The sequence below is a fragment of the Musa acuminata genome, chromosome BXJ3-4 (assembly GCF_036884655.1).
Source record: "Musa acuminata AAA Group cultivar baxijiao chromosome BXJ3-4, Cavendish_Baxijiao_AAA, whole genome shotgun sequence".
Taxonomy (NCBI): domain Eukaryota; kingdom Viridiplantae; phylum Streptophyta; class Magnoliopsida; order Zingiberales; family Musaceae; genus Musa; species Musa acuminata.
In genome coordinates, this window is record NC_088352.1 from 14,405,346 (window position 1) to 14,427,173 (window position 21,828).

At 41.8% G+C, this 21,828-nt stretch overlaps 1 protein-coding gene across 1 annotated transcript; it reads left to right on the forward strand.

Annotated features, from left to right (window-relative positions):
• Window positions 1-3,457: 3,457 nt before the first annotated feature.
• LOC103981757 (polyamine oxidase 1-like) lies at window positions 3,458-5,361 on the forward strand. The gene has a single exon (XM_009398491.3). It carries the CDS (start codon window positions 3,536-3,538, stop codon window positions 5,276-5,278), a length of 1,743 nt encoding a protein of 580 aa, XP_009396766.2. The 5' UTR covers window positions 3,458-3,535; the 3' UTR covers window positions 5,279-5,361.
• Window positions 5,362-21,828: the final 16,467 nt, after the last annotated feature.

The window sequence follows — 21,828 nt, forward strand, 5'->3', positions numbered from 1 at the left end:
CAACCGATGATGACACTGATGAAGTCAAGGCTGAACAAAAGAAAAGAATCGAAGATGAAGTCATGTGTAGAGGACACATTCTCAATGCTCTTTCGGATCGGCTTTATAATCTTTATACGATGGAACAATATGCAAAATCAATTTGGAATGCCTTGGAATTCAAGTATCATGCCGAGGAGGAAGGTACAAAGAAATTTTTGATTTCTAAATATTTTGATTACAAGTTTATGGATGACAAGCCATTCTTGGTACAAGTGCATGAGTTGCAGGTCATTGTTAATTAATTGAAGGCTGAAAAAATAGAACTTCCTGAACCTTTTCAAGTATGGGCTATAATAGCCAAGTTGCCTTCATCTTGGAAAGGGTATAGGAAGAAGATTTTGCAGGACTCCAAGGATATCACTTTGGAGCAAATTCAAAAACATCTTCAAATCGAGGAGGAATCGACGATGAGAGAAAAGAGTGAGAACTCTTTCGGTAATATAAAAGCAAATGTTGTGAATCAGCCTAAGAATTCCAACAAAGGCAAACAAAACAAGGAAAATCATTTTGGCCCCAAAAGGGATCAAAGAAAATTTAAGAAGCCAAAGAATGGATGATGTTTTGTTTATGGAAAACCTAGTCATCTTGCTAGGGATTGCAGATTTAAAAAAGGGCCAGAAACTGGAAGTCAACTCTATTGAGGGAGATGATAATATAATCGTTATGGTGAGCAAAATGAATATCATATTTGGTAAGGTTTTTGGTTGGTGGTACGATACTTGTGCTACCGTCCATGTTTGCTATGATAAGGCACTCTTCAAGACTTACAAAGAAGTCATAGAAGGGCAAGAGATTCAAATGGGAAATGAAGTTCATTCTAAGGAGATTGGCAAGGGAAATGTAGAACTCACTTTCACTTCAGGTAAGAAAGTCACTCTTACTAATGTTCTTCATGTACCGAATATGAGTAGAAATTTAGTAAGTGGGAATCTCCTTAGCAAACCTATAATTAAATCTGTATTTGAATCCGGGAAGTTAATTCTATCCCGTAATGAAACTTTTATTGGAAAAGACTATTCTGCTGAGGGAATGGTCAAATTATCTATTGTTGACAATGATTCTAAATTTAATAAAGATGTTGCTTCTATTCTATTTATATTGTTGATTCTAATTCATTATGGCATGATAGATTAGGACATATTGGAACTAGCACCATTAAAATAATGGTTAAGTGTGGCTTAATAAATTATCATTTTGATGATCTTAATAAATGTAAAATTTATGTTAAATCAAAGATGATGAAGAAACCATTCAAAAGTATTGAAAGATATACTAATTTGTTAGACTTAATATATTTTGATATATGTGAATTAAAAGGCATATTAACAAGAGGAGGTAATAGATATTTCCTTACTTTTATAGATGATATGTCTAGATTCACATACGTGTACTTATTGAAACATAAAAATGATGCTTTTAATGCTTTTAAGGCATATAAAGCAGAAGTTAAAAATCAATTGGGGAAGAAAATTAAATCTTTAAGAAGTAATAGAGGAGGAGAATACTTTCCTAATGAATTTAGCTTGTTTTGTGAACAATATGGCATAATTCATGAATGTTCAGCACCTAGAACACCTGATCAAAATGGATTAGCAGAAAGAAAAAATAGAACTTATCTAAAGATGATTAATGCTATGTTGTTGTATGCTAAATTATCTTATAATTTGTGGGGAGAAACTTTATTAGCTGCATGTCATATCTTAAATAGAATTCCCTCTAAAAAGAATAAAATCTCTCTATATGAGTTATAGAAAGGAAGACAACCTAATATTGGTTATTTTAAAGTGTGGGGGTGTCTTGCATATTGTAAGAATTATGATCCTTAAAGGACAAAGTTGGGACCTAGAGGAATCAAATGTACATTTATAGGCTATGTATCAAATAACAAAGCATATAGACTTCTTAATTTGAAGTCTAATATCATAATAGAATCTCGAGATATGGAGTTCTTTGAACATTTAATGACTTTAAGTAATAATGTTCATCCTCCAACTAGTGAAGAGTCACTAGTGGAGACATCTCAAAAGGTTGGTGAGCAACCTAATATTCCTTTGATTGGACATCAATCAAGTTCATAAGAGGTTGGAGAGCAATCTCATAAATTAAGGAGAAGCACTTGTGTACGAAAAGCAAAAATAATTCCTCTTGTTTTACAAGTGGAAGATGATCCATTCACCAAACCTCTTACAAGAGAAGTTGTAAGATCAACATCAAAATGGATGAGGCTAAAACTCCTTAAATAAAAGATCCGCTAATGATAGCAACCCTACTCAACATTATGAAATGAGTAATGAAGAGTTCAAAGGGTAAGAATAAGTCATTGACATGTGGAGTGGTTTAGCACTTTAAAATATTTTACGAGTCCTATCTAAAGATGTTAAAGTGCTGGTAATCACCGAATGAAGGTTGAGTTGATTATACTCTTAGTGAAGTTCAGTCAAGTTAGGACAAGTATCTCAAAGAGTGATAAAGATACTATAAGAACTTCACATATATGAACTTAGAAGTGGTGCCGCTTCGATTGAGAGTTGGAGTTTTCTCTCATAAAAGTTCATGAACTTGGATGAGCCCAAGGCAATATTAGGGCTGAGCGAGATTTTATGAGGAATACAAGGATATTGTATTTATGTGTGTGGTATCACCGGTGTTGTCATTAGGAATAACAAATTCAAAGCTTTTATGCTATTTGAGATTTCGACTTCACTTTGTGATGCTTACACTAATGTAATATTCAAATAAAAAGATATATTATTTTATTCATAAATACTATTTAATCACTTGGAGAAAATTTTAAATTTGAATAAGTGGGAGATTGTTATAAATTATTCAAATTTAAAAGAAAAAAAATTTCTTTTCAAAAGATTTATTTGAAAAGGTGTTTTTTTTTTATAGTTATTTTTTGTAGTTATTTTTCAAAGGGTGTGTCTTTTGAGAAAATATCTATAAATATATATTTGAGGGTAAATTATTTAAGACATCCTTTTCATATTCTTCTTCTTTACTCTCGAAGTGATTGAATTATATATTCTCTAATTCCTCTTTGAAGATTTTTTATTGTTTGCTTAATACAGATCTTCCAAAGGCTTGTCATATCCACTAAAACTATTTGCATCAAGCTCATAACAATCTTATTTAGAAGATGATGTAAATATTATTTTTAGAAAAATATTTATATATATTTTAAGTCTAAATATCTTTCCTAAAATATTCTTAATTTTATATTTATTATTTATTTTTATAATATTTTTATCTTCTTCTTTGTCGTATTTTTCCAACAAAAGACACCCGGGTTGGTTTTGTGACTACGGGTTGGTTTTGTTAGGCACCATTAGAAAGAGTTCACGTCTGCTTGGACTAGTGCCGTATTCTTTTATCCCCTTGCCACCCGCAGTCCACAGAAAAACCTCGCTATAGAAAAGGAGAGCCTCGTCCCATTCGATTCCCCCTAAATTATTTGATCCCTCTCTCTCTCTCTCTCTCTGTCGCGGACTTGATGTTGCCTTGCATTCTGGTCCATTTTTGTTATGGCCTAAAGTTATATGCTCGGCCGCTTCTCTGTCACGCCTGCCTCCTTGTTAACCTTGCTACACACCCCTTTGTTTACCGACGAGGGAGGATGGTGATGAAGAAGCCCCGCATCGTGATTGTTGGGGCGGGGATGGCGGGCCTCACCGCCGCCCACCGCCTTCACGCCGCCGCCTCCGGTGACCTATTCGACCTGTGCGTCGTGGAGGCCGGCCACCGCCTCGGCGGCCGCATCCTCACCTCCGTGTTCGCTGGTGACCGCGTCGAGATGGGTGCCACCTGGATCCACGGCATCGGAGGTAGTCCAATCCACGCCATCGCCCACGACATCGCTGCCCTTGCCGGTGACCGTGAACCCTGGGAGCGCATGGACGGCTTCCCCTCGGATCCCCTCACCGTCGCGGAGGGTGGAGCCCTCGTTGACCCCTACGTCGTCGTCGATCCCGTCACCTCCCTCTACCGCCGACTTATGGACTCCGCGAGGGCGGGCGACGCCACCGTGGACCCAAAGAGACCCGGTGTCGGGCCGTTCCTACGCCACGGCCTCCAAGAGTACCGCTCCTCTCGCGGCGGGAGCAGTGGCTGCGGCGAGTGGAGCCTGGAGGAGCTTGAGGAGTGCGTGTTCGCGATGCACGAGTTCATGGAACGGACATGCACCTCGGCCGACGACCTCAATGAACTCGACTTGGCCGCAGAGAGCGAGTACAGAGACTATCCCGGGGACCAGATCACCATAGCCAAAGGGTACTCGCAGATCGTCGAACACCTCGCGTCGGCCCTTCCCCCGGGCATGATCCGCCTCGGTCGGCGTCTCCGGCGCATCGAGTGGTGCTCGGACGGCGATGGGGATGGCCAGCCGGTGAGACTTCACTTCGAGGGGGAGCACTCGGCCATGGCGGCGGACCATGTGATCGTCACGGTCTCGCTGGGGGTGCTCAAGGCCGGACTAGGGAAGGGAGGCGGGGATACGAGCGGCGTGAAGTTCTCACCGCCGCTCCCCGCGTTCAAGCAGGAGGCCATTGAGCGGCTGGGGTTCGGCGTGGTGGATAAGCTATTCATGGAGATCGAGGGCGACGATGGGGGTGGAGGATTCCCATTCCTCCAGATAGCGTTCGCCCACGAGGAAAGGGAGGGGAGAAGGCGCGTGGCGGGGATACCGCGGTGGATGAGGAGGACGGCGTCCATCTGCCCTATCTACCGCGGCTCGCGTGTGCTGCTGGCGTGGTTCGCGGGGAGGGAGGCCCTGGATCTGGAGGCGCTGCTGGACGAGGAGATCATCCGTGGGGTCCACGCCACGCTCGATGCCTTCCTTCCGGCGGATGTCACGTGCGGCGGCGGCGACAAGGTCGATCGGCGATGCAACGAGAGAGGAGCGGCATCGTCGCCCCCGAGGATCGCGAGGGTGAAGCGAAGCGGATGGGGAAGGGACCCCTTGTTCCTGGGATCCTACAGCTACGTGGCTGTGGGATCGAGCGGGGCCGATCTGGATCTGATGGCAGAGCCGCTGCCACGTCTGTGCGGGGACCCGAAAGAGAAGGAGGACAGGGGCGCTAGTCCTCCTCCTCCCTCTCCCCCTCCCCCTCTACAGATACTGTTCGCCGGGGAGGCGACGCACCGGACGCACTACTCTACGACGCATGGGGCGTATCTAAGTGGGGCCAGGGAGGCTAATAGGCTGCTCCAACACTATTGCTACACATCAGCAGCCTAGCATAGCCCCAGCTCGCTGTGTTTCGTCATTTTTATTAGTGTGTTTGCGAGGGATGGGTTACAATAACAAAGCTACTTTCTCCATCGACTCGACTCAACTCTCTTTTTCATATCCTTCACCATCAAAGGATGTTGCGCTTATCGATCTCTCCTACTACATCATTCTCTTAAGTTGGATGGATCTGACCTTGCGCTGGAAACTCTAGCATTTTCATTATCTTAACGATTTACAATGTTGTCATCGCAAATTTAAGGTGTGCGAGTTGTTTACACAAAAAGAGTGACTCCCTCGAATCGAGATATATATATATATATATATATGTCACATCTATCGTCGGTAGCATTGTAAGCTACGTTTCCATGTCAACTAATCGAATCGAGTGACCAATACGAATGATACAATCTCACTGCAATGGAATGTGGCAGAAGACCGGGGGGGCTCTTTTCTTTGAGGCATCCATACGCGGACAGCTAATGGGGGACCACCGAATCAAATGGCTCTATCTAAGTCCGGGGTGGGTGTGAATAGTACGATAGGATCCGGCTTGCTCAGCCGGCTAACCCGTCTTTCTAGATTGAGTCTTCCAAGCTGGATTCCAATCCAATACAACCATCAATCTCAGTTCCCAAAAGACATGGCTTGTTGCTAACACCAACGTGGCGCATCTATTTCAAAATCAGGTTACGGCTTGGAGGTTCTACACCGAAACAACGAATGGGCGTCTCTGTTTTGTTTTTCTTGTTTCGTTTGATCATTTCAACATGACTAGACCTTTCATTACTATAGTCTCTAATATTGTGTTGGCAAGTGTACCACATAAGACGGAGATCTGAAAAGACGAATGAAACCAGACCTAACCTCTTTTCGACCCACTGGAGAGATTTCTCTCTGCATCTCTCGACAAGAACTTAGATGATGAGCACTTAGATTTGATCCAATCAATTCTCATAATCTCAACCCATCCCATAGATGGTTTTTAGATTAATTAAAAATTAACATTGAAACGTAATATGTAGTTCCAAAGTTTTGTTTTTGATTATTCAGAGTAGATAATATATATGCAAATTATTTACACACAAAGAAAGTGTGGGATAGTATTAGTAAAACCGCTTTGTGAGGCCATGGTTTCGGTGAAAGCGGATAGTAATTCCTTTGACTGATTCTTTTGTAAAGAAAACACTAGATCCTACTTTAACCATGAGCAAGTTGTTTTTGAAAATATTTAGAGGACGAAAAATTGAAAGATATCTTCCGAAAGAAATCAATTCGAGAAAATGCATTCCGAAATTTTCATATATATATATATATATATATATATATATATATATATATATATATATATATATATATATATATATACTGTTTTTCCGATCGCTGACTTGATTGGGCTCTCAATCGACACACCAAACGTGGGGTATTAGATATCATCCATGAGTTCATTATATAGAGGTTCTTGCAACCCATCCAAATAGTTATTATTGACTTACAAATCTTCAATGTGATTGCAGTGACTCTAAACAAAATCATTGATCAATTAAAATAATTACACATAATGATTTGACCTTTGCAAGTCATCACAGATATTATTCTATGAAAGGATTTTTTTTTTTTTTATGCAGAGAGGCATGTTTCGTCGACTCTTTCATCTTTAAAATTTTTACTCATTTTCTTTCTCTTCTTATTTATTTATTTATTTATTATTTATTATTATAAATATTTTAACCAAAACATCTATGGAGATATGATTATGGACACCCCTTCGTTTCTTGGAAAATCACCCACTATGAGTTTTTAAGACTCTCAAGTTCTTAATTCTCTCTCACTTGATCATTGTTGTACTAATTTATCCTCTTTGTATTCTTAATATAAATATAATAATTTAACCGGTGATCTTATCATGTTATTTTTTTTACATAATCACCCTAAATGGCAGTCTTGAAACTACAGTGGATGCTCAACTACCTTGCTAAAGCGCGTTGCAGTTAAGTTCATTTTGATTAAAGAGATACAAATTGACAAAAAAAGAAAAAAACGTCCGTCCTCACAAACACGTTCAATTGAAGTGGTAAGTAACTAAACTGTGTGACGATCCCGTCGGTCTGTTCTTCCAGCTCCGTTTGCAGCAAAATCAAGTGAGAACTGACCCACTGAAGGCTGCGATTGTACAGCTTCCTACACGTACATCCTAAAAGATCTGGATACTACAAAATCAATTGAGCAGTAAAACTAGCGTTGCATGCAGTAAACAGGACGTCGTCACCTTTCTTGGTTTCAACCCCACGCAATCACACAAGCCGAAACAAAAGCAGGGATCTGCCGGCCCCACAGGCCTCGGTGTTTTGGACCTTTCCTGTAGGGAACTGACACTAAGGTGACCGAACGTGACGTCGCAGCGGAAGCTTTGTTTTTATGAGGATGAACGTGAGGCCCTGCTCGTTCTCCGTTTAAGTATCTTTATCATCCGTATTAATCTTTAGGTAAGGTGATGTGCATGTGAGAAAACTAATTATTATTATTATTATTATCATTATTATTATTATTATTATTATACGATCAAGCCGGAAGGTTTGGTTTGGGGGAGCACAAACCTGGAGTTGCGCATGCTTCGGTCGCAGTGGCTCTAGGTTGCGTGGGGCCGCTGCATGCATGATGTTGTCGGAAGTATGGACCCACCATCGACAGCCATTACATCAGATCTTGGAATGCCCACCTTTCATAGCAAATAGTGCCAAACCAATTATTAAAAGACAAGCTTGTTAACAAATGGGTAAAATTACAAAATAGAAGTCCACTTCCCCGTCGTCTATATTACTAATTGCATATGGGTACAACCGCGTGGAAACAGTCCAAGATTGCACAGATATCATCAAACCACGTCAATGTAATCGGCCCCCATCAATGAATTTTTTATGAAACTTGGTGGTAGAATTAAGGAGCGTAGACCAGAGCTCTGGCCCTCAATCACCCCTGAAAAGTTTCAGGGTTCACGTGGCCTCACACGCATCTCCAACTGACAGACGTCCCCATTCGTGTCTTGGTAAAAAAAAACAAAAAACCCCAAGAAAGAGGCAGAACCACGTAAAACATGATGCGTAAAACGTCCAAATTCATAGAGATATCAGTTTTGAACCTTTTTGTTCAATTATTGCATCGAATGGAACCCCTGTCTTCGCAATAATCACTATAAAAATTGACTCGTTCATACTAAAAGATTTGGTCGAGTTATACAAAATAACAAGAAGCAAAATCCTACAGGATTAGAATTTCACTGTCACGTTATAGGCAGTCGACGAATTAACCACCACTTGCCTGTACCAAGCAAGTCTTAGCGTCTTGAAGTCAACTCAGGGAAGTGACCGAACCAATCCTAACAGATATGCGCCTTAGCACATTGAGTAGTTCAAAAGGATACTTGCTGCATGTCGGGACGGCCATATTAATCCCCCCTAGGCATCATATTGTGCCATTAAGGTGCTGGACATATTGCACAAACATAAAGACTGCGTACGTGAACTTAAGATAAGCTAAGAATTGTTATCGATACACGAATCACGGTCAGAAGTTTGTCGCCAATAGCAGTATTTCTTCCACCTCTATCTTTTGGACACAAGAAATTAAAAAATAATTGTTTATGACCTTAAAGCAATTACGTTGTACAATGTTCGTATAAATATTGCAGGTCGGTTTCATTGTGCTATGAGTAAAATAATCCTGTCAAGGATCTAAACGAAAGGCGTTGTGCTCATATAAGAAATTTGTAAATGCCGAACTGGTACTAATATATGAAAAGAAGTAAACAAACCCATGACCACTTAAAATAAGAACAACCAGTCTTTCATCTAAATTCTAAGGATAGAGTTAGTTGGCAACTACGTACAATAACTCTCTGCTCAGTTTACAAAAAATCGGCAACTGAATATTGATTTATTGATGATCTCCTGCCCAACTGTTAAGAGTCAAAATGAAAGTATGAACCCTTTCTATTGCTGAAATAACTAAAAATTCTATTGGAATTATTGCTGAAATAACTAAAAATTTTATTGTGGTATCTGTGCAAATTCTGACTCATCACTTTCTCGCGAGGTTGGGATCCATATTCCTTCCTTTCCCTATATATATATATATATATATATATGACATTTGTGGATAACAAGAAGAGAATTAGTAGTTGAGGAAAATCCTCTCTATTACCATGTATAAATAGCTATCAAGTTCACTATCTCAAGCATCCTTAGTAATTATATTTTATATTTTATCATGGTATCAGAGCTATAGCCATTTTCTTCTCGGCTGAAGCATCTCTATCCGCCAACGCCACCCGCAGCTGTCGCAACAAGGAAACTCGCTGCTCACGATGTCGGACTTCGTGGGCATCGTACGTGTCGTCTTTCTTTCGGACCAAGGACTCAACAACCTCCTCCGGGCTACAAAGAACGATCGGAGAAGTAGTCGCTTCACCACTTGTTGAAGACCTGCGCCCTCCCCTTCGCCGTCTCATGCCGTGGGTTCTCGGTGTACCGCCTTGGCAACAAAGGCGTTGGCCACGCTGTCTTCTTCCACCGCAGCGACGCTTCCACCGCGGGTTCCCTTGCTCCACCACCACCACTACTTCCCGAATAGGGCAACTCATCGATTCCTCTTCTTGCGCCACCATAGCTTCCTCTTCGTCCCCTTCTTCCTCACTACTCCGAGTGCTCTCTACCTCAGCAGCTAACCTCGCATCCCAGTAGTAGGGATCGAGATAGGCGATGGACGTGTGTGGGGTGATGTCCACGGAGCCGTTCTTCTCCTTGACTCTATAGTTGGCCATCGGACACATCTTTGATGCTGTCGATCTCTCACATTACTCCCAGATCTCCAGCCATCACAGCAAAGCACCAGATCTAGTCAATCCGACGACTTCGAACTGCTACCTCGGAGTTTTTCTCTCCTCTTAAAGTGACAGCCTGTGAACAACACCAAAGCTGTCATCTTCATCAAGCTGTGATCAGCATCGATCGCAGCCCGTTGCCTTGCTGTCATCTACATCAAGCTGTGATCTACATCGATTGCAGCCCACTGCCTTGTTGTCAACCACCCCAAGCATAACTCTCGGGCAGCATAAAATAGCTCTTCACCGTCGATCCTCAGCATCTGTAAAGAGCTAAACACATCCAATAAACAAATTACTCATTCCAACAGAGTTCAGCATTGCTGCAGCTCTCTTCAGCATTGCAAACCGTATTGCTGTCCTCCAGTAGATCTACAAAACTATAGCAACTTAGCCTCCGACTGCAGCGACCCTTCTACAGCTGACTACTCCCTCATATATACGTATCTTCAAATGTCTTCATCGTCTATCTCTAATACCCTAGTTGTTGTCCCTGCAGGGAACCATATCACTTCTTAATCTACATGCCTTATCACCGTCAATGCAGTAGCACTCATTTCATTCAAGTTATAAAAAGGTGGCAACTATGCATCTTGGCGGGCACAACTTTCTAATCTTCTATTTGGATATGATCTCCTAGGCTATGTTGATGGCTCTCTCCAGTATGCACCTGCAATGGTCAACATCCCAGGAGTGTTGAATCTCATATTTTGATGATGAAACCAATTGATAAGTGTTTCTGATTTGATCTGCGTTTTGAGTAACGTAGGATGCTTCGATCAGGGAGAGACATTTAAAGTAGAAAGAATCATGTTGGGCCGAAGAAACATGTTAGATGATTGGACGTTGTGTCGAAGGATCGGTCGACATATCGACAAAGGCTTCGGGCCATGGATTCGGGCATCGGGCCAAGAAGAGTGGATATTACACCAAGGATATTGGAGTTGCGGAGATCATTTGGCCGATTGGGCAATAGGCCCCAAGAGAGGACGATGCAAATAAGAATCGGATGAAGCGTCGATGGACCAATGACATGCCAGACAACATGATTCATGCTTAGTATTAATTGTCTAGATCGAAGTATATTTTACGTGTGCAAGATTAACTACGATAGCAAGGAATAAAGCAAAATGAACTCTGGGAGTCAAGAACGCGATTTCGTTGGGAGTTTGAGAGTTCGTCTGAAGACTAGAGATCGTCAGAAGTTTTGTCGGAATCAACCGAGAAGTCAAGGAGCTTGCCAAAGAAGTTCGTCGGAACTCGCCAAGAAGATCCTTGTGAAGTCTAGGAGCTTGCTGGGAGTCCGTTGGAACATTGCCGAGAGATCGTCAGAAGTTCGCCGGAAGATTGCCGGAAGCTCGCTGAAAGAAACTAGACTTACAGGCTTGTTTAGTTTAGGAAATGTCTTAGAATTCGTAGTTAGCACATAATTTGGATTGGAATTGAGCCAACCCAATTAGGAGCCAGTTGGGCCCATGTAAGAATTGTATTGGGCCCAATGAAAAGGCCCAAACAGTGCCCCAAGAGGTGAGACCATTGTGGCATAGTCTCCAAGACTATGTCAGGCGGTGGTAATGCTAGTCTGGGCCGCGGAACTGCCCCTAGTAGGGTGTTAGGTAGTGGTACCACTAGTCTGGGTAGTGGTACTACCCAATGGCAGGGAGCCAGGCGGTGGTACCGCCAGACTAGGCGGTGGTACCGCTTAGTGCAGTGTCAGTGTTAGACTGACACTAGCGGTGGTACCGCCCAGCACAGGTAGTGGCTCCACCCGAACCTAGGAAACCTGGGATGAGATGTTTTTAGGCTCCAAGTTTGAATCAACTTGAGGCCTTTAAATACTCTTCTCATCCCTAGTTAAGATACACAAGCACAAAGAATTTAAAAGTAAAAAACGCTGTTGCAATCACTAAGTTTAGAATTCTGTTTAGGAGGAGTGAGTGCTTGTAAAGGTTATCTCATAAACCCGTGAAAAGGAGAAGAGGGGTGTAAAAGATGGTTGGTCTTCACCTATTGAAGGAAGATCGATAGTGGATGTCGGTGGCCTCGACGAAAGAGGAATCGGTGGAATGGATGTAGGTCACGACGATCGAACCACTATAAAAATCTGGTTTGCCTTTACTTTGAACAATTTACTTTAAACTATAAATTGCCTTCCCATTACTTGCTATGCTCTTCCATACGCTTTTAATCTAAGCATATTTCTGGAATCAATTTTCAACGTATGAAGAATTTTCAGAACCGATGTTTTTACCACTACACTAATTCATCCCCTCCTCTTAGGGCCGACTTCGTTCCTAACAGTTGGTATCAGAGCCTCATTTTTCATATTTAGTTTAACACCTAAATAGAAATGGCTCTTTTCGACTTTCAAGAGGGTCACTTTCTCATTCGTCATCCCTTGTTCAATGGGACGAACTACACATATTGGAAAACTCGAATGAGTGTTTTCTTGCTTTCGTTGGATTTAAACTTATGGAATATCATTGAAAACGGATTTCAAAAGTCTTCTACTCTAATGAAAGAATGGAATGATTTGGAGAAGAAAACTTTTTCCTTAAATGCTAGAGCTATGAATGCTCTATTTTGCGCCTTAGATGAAAACGAATTTAATCAGGTTTCTACTTGCGAAACGACTTGCAATATATGACATACTCTTGAAATCACACATGAAGGCACTACTAGAGTTAAATATTCTAAAGTCAATCTTTTAATGCATAATTTTAAACTTTTTTGAATTAAACCGAGCGAAACCATTGTTGACATGTACACCTGTTTTACGGATGTCATCAATAGTTTAAAAGCTCTTGGCAAATGCTTTTCTAATTTTGAACTCATTAACAAGATTTTACAATCACTTTCTAAAAATTCGGATTTGAAAACAACGGCTATTCAAGAATCAAAAAATTTGAATACTTTTTTGATCGAAAAACTTATCGGGTCTCTAATGACCTATGAAATGACGTGCAATGTATGTGAAGAACTTGAGAACCACATTCCAAAGAACAAAAAGGATTTTGAACTAAGAACAATCGAAGACCACTCAAGCATAAGCTCAAGTGATGGTGAACTTGAACTCATCACTATGAAATTTAAAAAGTTCATGAAACAAAAATTAAAGAACAAAAAGAATGCAACTACTTACTATGAACGCAAGAAGAGGGAAGCACTTTGTGTTAGGATCGAGAGCACTAAGAGGGGGGGGGGGTGAATTAGTGCAGCGGAAATCTTACAGCGATTAAAAACCAAAAGCTGCGTTCGTTCAAAAACTATTATGATGCAAAAGCAAATTCTCAGTTTGTATCTAAGTGCAGTTTGCGTCTAAGCGCAGATTGCGTCTAAGCGCAGTTTTGCGTCTAAGCGCAGATTGCGTCTAAGCGCAGTTTTGCGTCTAAGCGCAGTTTTGCGTCTAAACTCAGATTTACGTCTAAATGCAGATTTACGTCTAAACGCAGATTTACGTCTAAACGCAGTTTTACGTCTAAACGTAGTTTTACGTCTAAACGCAGATTTACGTCTAAACGCAGTTTTACGTCTAAACGCAGTTTTACGTCTAAACGCAGATTTACGTCTAAACGCAGTTAGACGCAGATTTACGTCTAAACTTTGAAACTCGTTTGTATACTCGCAGAAGGCAGTATGCAGTTGAAACCAAGACGTAAACGTGAACTGAAATCTGATGATTGAGCGAAGAAAGCCGATTTACGTCTGAATGCAGTTTTACGTCTAAATGTTGAAACTCGTTCGTAAAATCGTAGAGGACAGATTGCAGTTATTAATAGGATTAAAATGTAAGCGTAAACTGCAAGGAAGCTCGTTCGTAAAAGCACGAAAAACAGTTCTGCAGAATCAAACGTAAACGTAAACTGTAATGTATGAAAATACGAGTTTACGTCTGAATGCAGATTTGGAAGAACAGCACTTAGAACTTGTTCGTGAAAGCGCAGAGAGCAGTAGTGATGAGGGAGGTTTGCAGTAATGATAAAGTGCTCGAAAGTAAACGCAAACCAGAGATTTAGAGTGGTTCGGTCAGCCTTGACCTACTCCACTTTTGGCTTCCTCCACCGATGAGGTTGCCGACGTCAACTAGGTGCCTTCCTTCAATGGGCGAAGGCCAAACTTCCCTCTTACAATTTCTCTCCTTTTGACAGGCTTAGGAGACAACCTTTACAGATGTTTTCTCTCCTCTCTTTACAACTCAAACTTGAAGAACAGAAGGAGGAGGAAAACTAGCAGTTTTGAGCTCTAAGAACCACTGAAAAGATCAAGATTTCGGGTCAGTTCTTGCTCCATTCAGTGCTGAATGGGTGGGGTATTTATAGGCCCCAACCCAATTCAAAATTCGAGCTCAAAACGATCAAATCGATCAAATCCCAGAATTCTGGGATCAGGCGGTTGCACCTCTCGACTGGAGAGGTGGCACCGCCTGGCAGAGCTCGAAGACTGAGCTCTGCCGATTGCTTCTCTCTGCCAGAGCTCGAAGACTGAGCTCAGTGGTTGCATCACCTGGCAGAGCTCGAAGACTGAGCTTGGTGATTGCATCACCTGGCAGAGCTCGAAACTGAGCTCGGTGGTTGCATCACCTGGCAGAGCTCCAAGCTGAGCTCAGGCTGATCCACCTCTCTGCCAGAGCTCGAAGACTGAGCTTGGTGAATGCATCACCTGGCAGAGCTCGAGACTGAGCTCAGGCTGATGCACCTCTCTGCCAGAGCTCGAAGACTGAGCTCGGTGGTTGCATCGCCTGGCAGAGCTCGGAACTTGAGCTCTGGCGGTGCAACCTCTTGGCTGGGGCGGTTGCACCTCCCAACCCCACAGCCCAGGCGGTTGCACCTCCTGGCTGGGGCGGTTGCACCTCCCAACCTCGCAGCCCTGGCGGTGGCACCTCCAGGCTGGAGAGGTGGCACCTCTTCACTATTCCAGCTCACTTGGTTTGGCTCCAAACTTGGTCCAAACCAGTCCGAACTTGGGCCTAATTGGCCCCTACTTGGGTTATAGGATTAACACCTAATCCTAACCCTAATTAACGTGCTAACTATGAATTTAAAGACATTTTCTAAGCTATTACAAAGTCCGCAAGTCAAGACTTCTTCTAGCGAGCTTCCGGCAAACTTCCGGCGGTCTTCCGATGAACTCTCGGAAACCATTCTGCGGACTCCCGGCAAGCTCCTAGACTTCACGATTTGTTCTTAGCGAGTTCCAACGAGCTTCTTCGGCAAGCTCCGATCTTTCTCGGCGAGCTCCGCGAACTCCCAACGAATCTTCGGACTTCCGTCGAACTCTCGAACTCGCAACAAATCCTTCGCGCTTGACTCCGACACTTTGTTTCGCTTTATGTCTTCATCGTTATCATAGTTAATCCTGCACAACAAAACAAAACTTCAATCGAGACAATTAATCCTAAGCAATTAACCAAGTTGTCCGACATGTCATTGGTCCCTCGACGCTTCGTCCGATTCTTCGGCGCATCGTCCTCTCGTGCAGCCTATTGCCCAATCGGCCAGTTGACTCCGCAACTCCGATATCCTTGGCACAATACCCGCTCTTCTTGGCCCGATGCCCGAGTCCACGGCCCGAAGCCTTCTGTCGATACGTCGACCGATCCACCGGCCCGACGTCCAATCTTCTGACATGTTCCTTCGGCACAACATGATTTTCCTGCTTTAATTGTCTCATCCTGATCGAAGCATCCTGCGTCACTCAAAACGCAGATTAAATCATAAACATATATCAAGTAGTTTCATCATCAAAATACGAGATTCAACACTTTGGTATGAATCGAGCTCCTCCGAAGACGAGGAGAAAATCAACAAAGGCGAGGTGACAAACTACGCCTTAACGACTTTCTACAACAAGGTAAACAACTCAAACGAAACTCCTTTAATTTATTTCGAAATTATATAATGCCTTTCATGAGTTGTTCTTAAATTAGTTTAGAATAATTATTTTTCTTAAAAATTACATGTTTAATAAATAAAAATACAAAAAATTAAGAATCATGCTTATCTTGTTAGTAATTTTGAAAATGATAATGAAAATTACATGTTTTATGTTAAAGGAATAAAATGTTATATTTAAATCTAATGATAATCATGTTGAATCTCAGATTTTGATGATAAATTTAATTGTCATTTGTTATCTAATCCATATGTTGAGATAAGTGTACAGGATTAACTATGATGGAAGAAAGACATGCAACAGGAGTTGCACCGGAGTCAAGACCATGATCATGTTGGGGGTTCGAGAGTTCGACGGAAGTCCGAACGATCGTCAAAGGTTCTACGGGAACAAATCTGAGAAGTCTAGGAGCTTGCCAAAGAAGCTCATCGAAACTCGCCAAGTGGATCATCGCAAGTCCACGAGTTGGTCGGAAGTCCGCCGGAGCATCGCTGAAGTTTCGTCGGATGTTCGCCGGAAATTCGCCAGAAGCTCGCTGGAAGAAGCGATTGACGCACTAGAGCAAGTTGTAGTAAATGTTGAATCTCGGATTTTGATGATGAAGTCAACTGTCATTTGTTGTCTAATCTATATGTTGAGATAAGTGTGTAGGATTAGCTACGATGAAAGTTAGACATGCAGCAGGAGTTACACCGGAGTCAAGACAATGATCACGTTGGGAGTTCGACGGAAGTTCGGACAATCGTCGGAGGTTCTGTGGGAACAAATCCGAGAAGTCCATAAGCTTGCCAAAGAAGCTCATCAGAACTCGCCAAGTGGATCGTCGAAAGTCCAGGAGTTTGCCGGAAGTCCGCAGGAGCATCACCGAGGGTTCATCGGATGATCGACGGAAGTTCGCCGAAAACTCGCCGGAAGAAGCGATTGACGCACCGGAGCAAGCTGCAGAAATTGTCTTAGGATTTATCGTAGTTAGCACTATGATTAAGTTGAAAATGGGAGGTGATCCCATTAGCTTAATCTTGGGGCAATTGGGCCCTTGAAAAACCCAAATTGGGCCGAATGGATCAACCCATTCGGACCCTGATTGCTGTGGGAGGTGCAACCGCCTAAGCCAAGAGGTAGCACCGCCTGGGCTAAGTCTCCCAGGGAGACTGGGTGGTGCAACCGCCCTAGCCAGGAGGTAGCATAGCCTGGGCTCAGTCTCCGAGCGAGACTGGGTGGTGCAACCTCCCCTAACAGGAGGTAGCACCACCTGAGCTCGGGCAAGCGGTGCAATCGCCCCAGTTAGGAGGTGCAACCGCCTGAGCTCTGGCAGAGAGGTGCAACAGCCCCTGACAGAGGTGGCACCGCCCAGAGGCTCAGTCTTTGAGCTCTGCCAGGCAGTGCAACCGCCCCAGTCAGGAGGTGCAACCGCCTGATCCCGGAATTTCGAGAATTGACAGTTTTGAGCTCCAAATTTGAACTGGGTTGGGGCCTATAAATACCCCACCCATTCAGCACTGAAAGAGCACAACTTACACTCAAAATCTTGATCTTTTTCAATGATTCTTAGAGCTCAAAATTGTTGTAAATGCCAAAAGTTCTCCTTCCTCTGTTCTTCAAAGTCTTGAGTTGTAAAGAGAGGAGAGAAAATTTCTGTAAGGGTTGTCTCCTAAGCCCGTCAAAAGGAGTGAAACTGTAAAAGGGTGGTTGGCCTTCGCCTATTGAAGGAAGGCCTCTAGTTGACGTCAGTGACCTCGTCGGTGGAGGAAGCCAAAAGTGGAGTAGGTCAAGATTGACCGAACCACTCTAAATCTCGGTTTGCATTTACTTTGAGCATTTTATCTTTACTGCAAACCTCCTAAATAGCTACTGCCTTCTACGCTTTTATGAACGAGTTTCTAAGTTCAGAGCTTTCTGAATCTGCGTGTAGACGTAAATCAACTTTTTCGTACGATCATTACATTTCAGTTTACGTTTACGTTTTGATTTCAATCATAACTGCAAACTGCCTTCTGCGCATTTATAAAACGTATCTCAAAGTTCAGTATCTTCAAAATCGACATTTAGACGTAAACCGGTTTTATCGTACGAACGTCGCATTTCAGTTTGCGCTTGCATTCTGATTTTCATCATAAACTACAAACTGCCTTCGTAGATTTACTTTAACGTCATCTCGCTTAATCTTGAGTTAAAGTAATCTTAGAATCGGCTTTTACATCAAAATCGTTTTTATCGAACGAACGCAGCTTTCGATTTTAATAGTTGAAAGATTTCCGCTGCACTAATTCACCCCCCCCCCCCGCTCTTAGTGCTCTTGATCCTAACAATTGGTATCAGAGCGGGGTTAACTCTCAAACGGATTAAAACCCAAGAGAGATGGCTTATGCCGGAAACCAAGAGGGCCATTCTATTACACGTCCACCCATGTTCGATGGGACGGAGTACACCTATTGGAAGACCCGAATGAGGATCTTTCTTATTTCTATGGATTTTGAACTTTGGAATCTTGTCGAAAACGGTTTTTCAAAGTCTTCTCTTCCAATGATCGATTGGAATGATTTGGAGAAGAAGGCTTTCGCTCTTAATGCAAAGGCTATGAATGCCTTATTTTGTGCACTTGATAAAAATGAGTTTAATCGTGTTTCGATTTGTGAAACCGCATTTGATATTTGGCACACACTCGAAGTGACTCATGAAGGCACAAGTAGAGTGAAAGAGTTAAAAATCAATCTTTTGTTACACTCTTTCGAACTTTTCTGGATGAAACCGAGTGAGACTATTGGCGACATGTTTACCCATTTCACGGATGTCGTCAACGGTCTAAAAGGACTCGGAAAAAGTTTTTGGATTTTGAGCTCGTAAATAAGATTCTAAGATCCCTTCCTAAGAGTTGGGATCCTAAAGTCACTGCTATTCAAGAGGCGAAAGATCTAAACAACTTCCCTCTTGAAGAACTAATTGGGTCATTAATGACATACGAGATGACTTGCAAAGCTCATGAAGAGTAAGAAGACATCCTTCCAAAGAACAGGAAGGATATGACACTTAGAACTTTGGAAGATCACTTGAAAGAAAACTTAAGTGATGAGGACTGTGATGATGACTTGGCACTTCTAACAAGAAAATTTAAAAAATTCATTAAAAGAAACAAGTTTAAGAATGACACAAAAAATAAACTTGAACCCAAGAAGGACCAAGTTATTTGCTATGAGTGCAAAAAGCCGGGACACTACAAGAGTGATTGTCCCCAAGTAAAAAAGAGAACAACAAAGAAGAAGGCGCTCAAAGCAACATGGGATGATTCGAGCGCGTCCGAAGAAGAGGAGTCCAACACCGAGCAAGTTGCTCATTACGCCTTAATGGCCATCGAAGAAGAGGTAACGAATTTAATAGATGCAGATTTATCTTTCGATGAATTATTAAATGCCTTCAATGACTTATTTGATGAATGCAAAATTATTGGTAGAAAATACAAATTGCTAAAAAAGGAGCATGATAGTCTTATTTGTAATTTCGATAAGTTAAAAGCTGAATATCATGATAGTTTAGGCTCATGCATAAAATGCCATGATCTAGAAACTTTCCAAAAGGAAAACTTGCTACTTAAGGACACCTTAAAGAAATTTGAGGTTGGTAGCAAGTCACTGAACATGATCCTTGCAAACAAGGGTCACGTTCCCAAAAGAAGTGGAATTGGATTTGTGAGAAGTGCTCACCAAAATCCAACCACCTTCATAAAAGGCCCCATCTTACATGTTCGACACCAAAACAAATGCAACTTTTGTTGCAAACTTGGACACAAAACGCATTATTGTCCATTCAAGAAAATTAATCCGAATAAATTAATTTGGGTTCCTAAAGGAACCATGATAAACTCTATGCAACATGATAAACAATGTAGATCTATCTTTGAGGCACCTAAAAGCAAATGGGTACCTAAAAATCATCCTTTCCTGTAAAAACATAAAAAATTATAAGCTGGAGCAAGAAATAATATTCTGCTCCTTGGATTCGCGACCCAAGATCCAAAAAGAACTCGCAATGCTCTCTAGCCTAAATAACGAATGAAGATTAAAAATTTTAAATCACAAAAGCGATTTAGATACAATCCTATTTGATTTTTCAGAATTAGAAACACATGATTCACATATCCTCTGGATTTTCGAAGCCATCAATTTCATTCGTTTATAACTTTCGAATCCAACTCTATAACATGAACTGACTAAGTTTGTCATGAACTTGCAAGGCTTATCAACTTGAACAAACTATCACAAACATTTGTACGACATTGAGAGTATGCACGTCAAAAGATCTATCTTGATCATGCAAAAGTTCTTATCTTAAAATGAAAACTCTTACGTAATTACGTAAGTAAAGTTGATTGCTCTAAATGAAAATTTTTCTCAAGACAAAAACTCTCAAATCATATCACACTGCGATCAGAACAAGTGCTCACCGCCTGCAGGCGGTGACACCACCCGAACTGGAGGTAGCACCTCCGGTTGTCACGTGTTGCAAGCGGTTGCACCGCCCCAGACAGAGGTGCAATCGCCCGCAACTCTGCCCTTTTTAACCCAAGCTAGGGCTGGCGGTGAAACCGACCCCAACTCACTCCCTTCCCTTCTTTACTCTTCCAAAGCTCCTCAATCCCCATTTCTCCCCTCATAGCATCCCAATTACCTCTCATTTCGGAGCAAAACATTAACAATCCTTCCCTCTCTTGAAGATCTCACTAAGGTATTCTCTAAGAAGCCCTTAAATTCTGTTTTCTTTCATTTACTCTTGCTCATCACAACTCTTCTAAAACAACAGTAGTTATGGGATCTAGAGGATCCTCAAGGGACAAAGGAAAGAGGAGATTAGTGGAAGATTTTGATCTCACCCTTTTCGATTCAAAATACCATGCTGAAAAATTTTCCTCTTTCGAACTTAGGAGTGTCAATAAGGGAAAATATGTAGATTTAAATGAGCTAAGAGACTTAGAGACAATCCAATGGTTTGCAAACTTAGATCTACTCCCTATCTTACAAATTAACGAACCCATCTATCCAAGACTTGTTAGATTGTTTTACAACAACATACAAGTAGATGAAGAAGAAAGAATGTCTACCTATCTCTTAGGACAACACATCTCCATTATGGATAAATTTATTTGCGACATGATAGGCATTCCCATAAAAAGTAGAGGACTTTACTTTAGAGGATCATGGGATGATGAAGCAGTTGGAACAACATATATTGAAGCTTTAGGAACAATCTTTGCCAATCCCAACTTAGCATTTGTTCCTAAAAGTTGTGAACATCTACTGCCTCTAAACACTAAGGTACTTCATTATATCCTAACTAGCATTATTCTCCCTAAACAATACCATCATGATGAAGTAAGCCAATTAGAATTAGGAACTATGTATTTGATCATGAAAGGACATGACATCTGTCTTGGTTATCTTATCCAACAAAACATGTTAGAACTATCTAAGAAAGACATGATGCTCCCATATGGTGGCTTAATCACTAGAATAATGAAAGCCTACGATATTCTAATACCGCCAGAAGAAGAAGTAATAAAGGTAGATAGGTTCAGCATAATAAATAAAAATCTACTTCACCGATTAAGATGTTTTTATAGAAACGGTAACTGGGTTAGAATGCCTAGAAGAACCGATCCCCCTCAACCTGAACCAGAACTGGAAACACCAGTCTTTAGGGGTACCCAATCTCCTCCGATCTATCCCTTTGAGGAAACACATCCATTTGAGCAAACTCATACATCATTTGTCGAAGATATTGGGATTTGGATGGACTG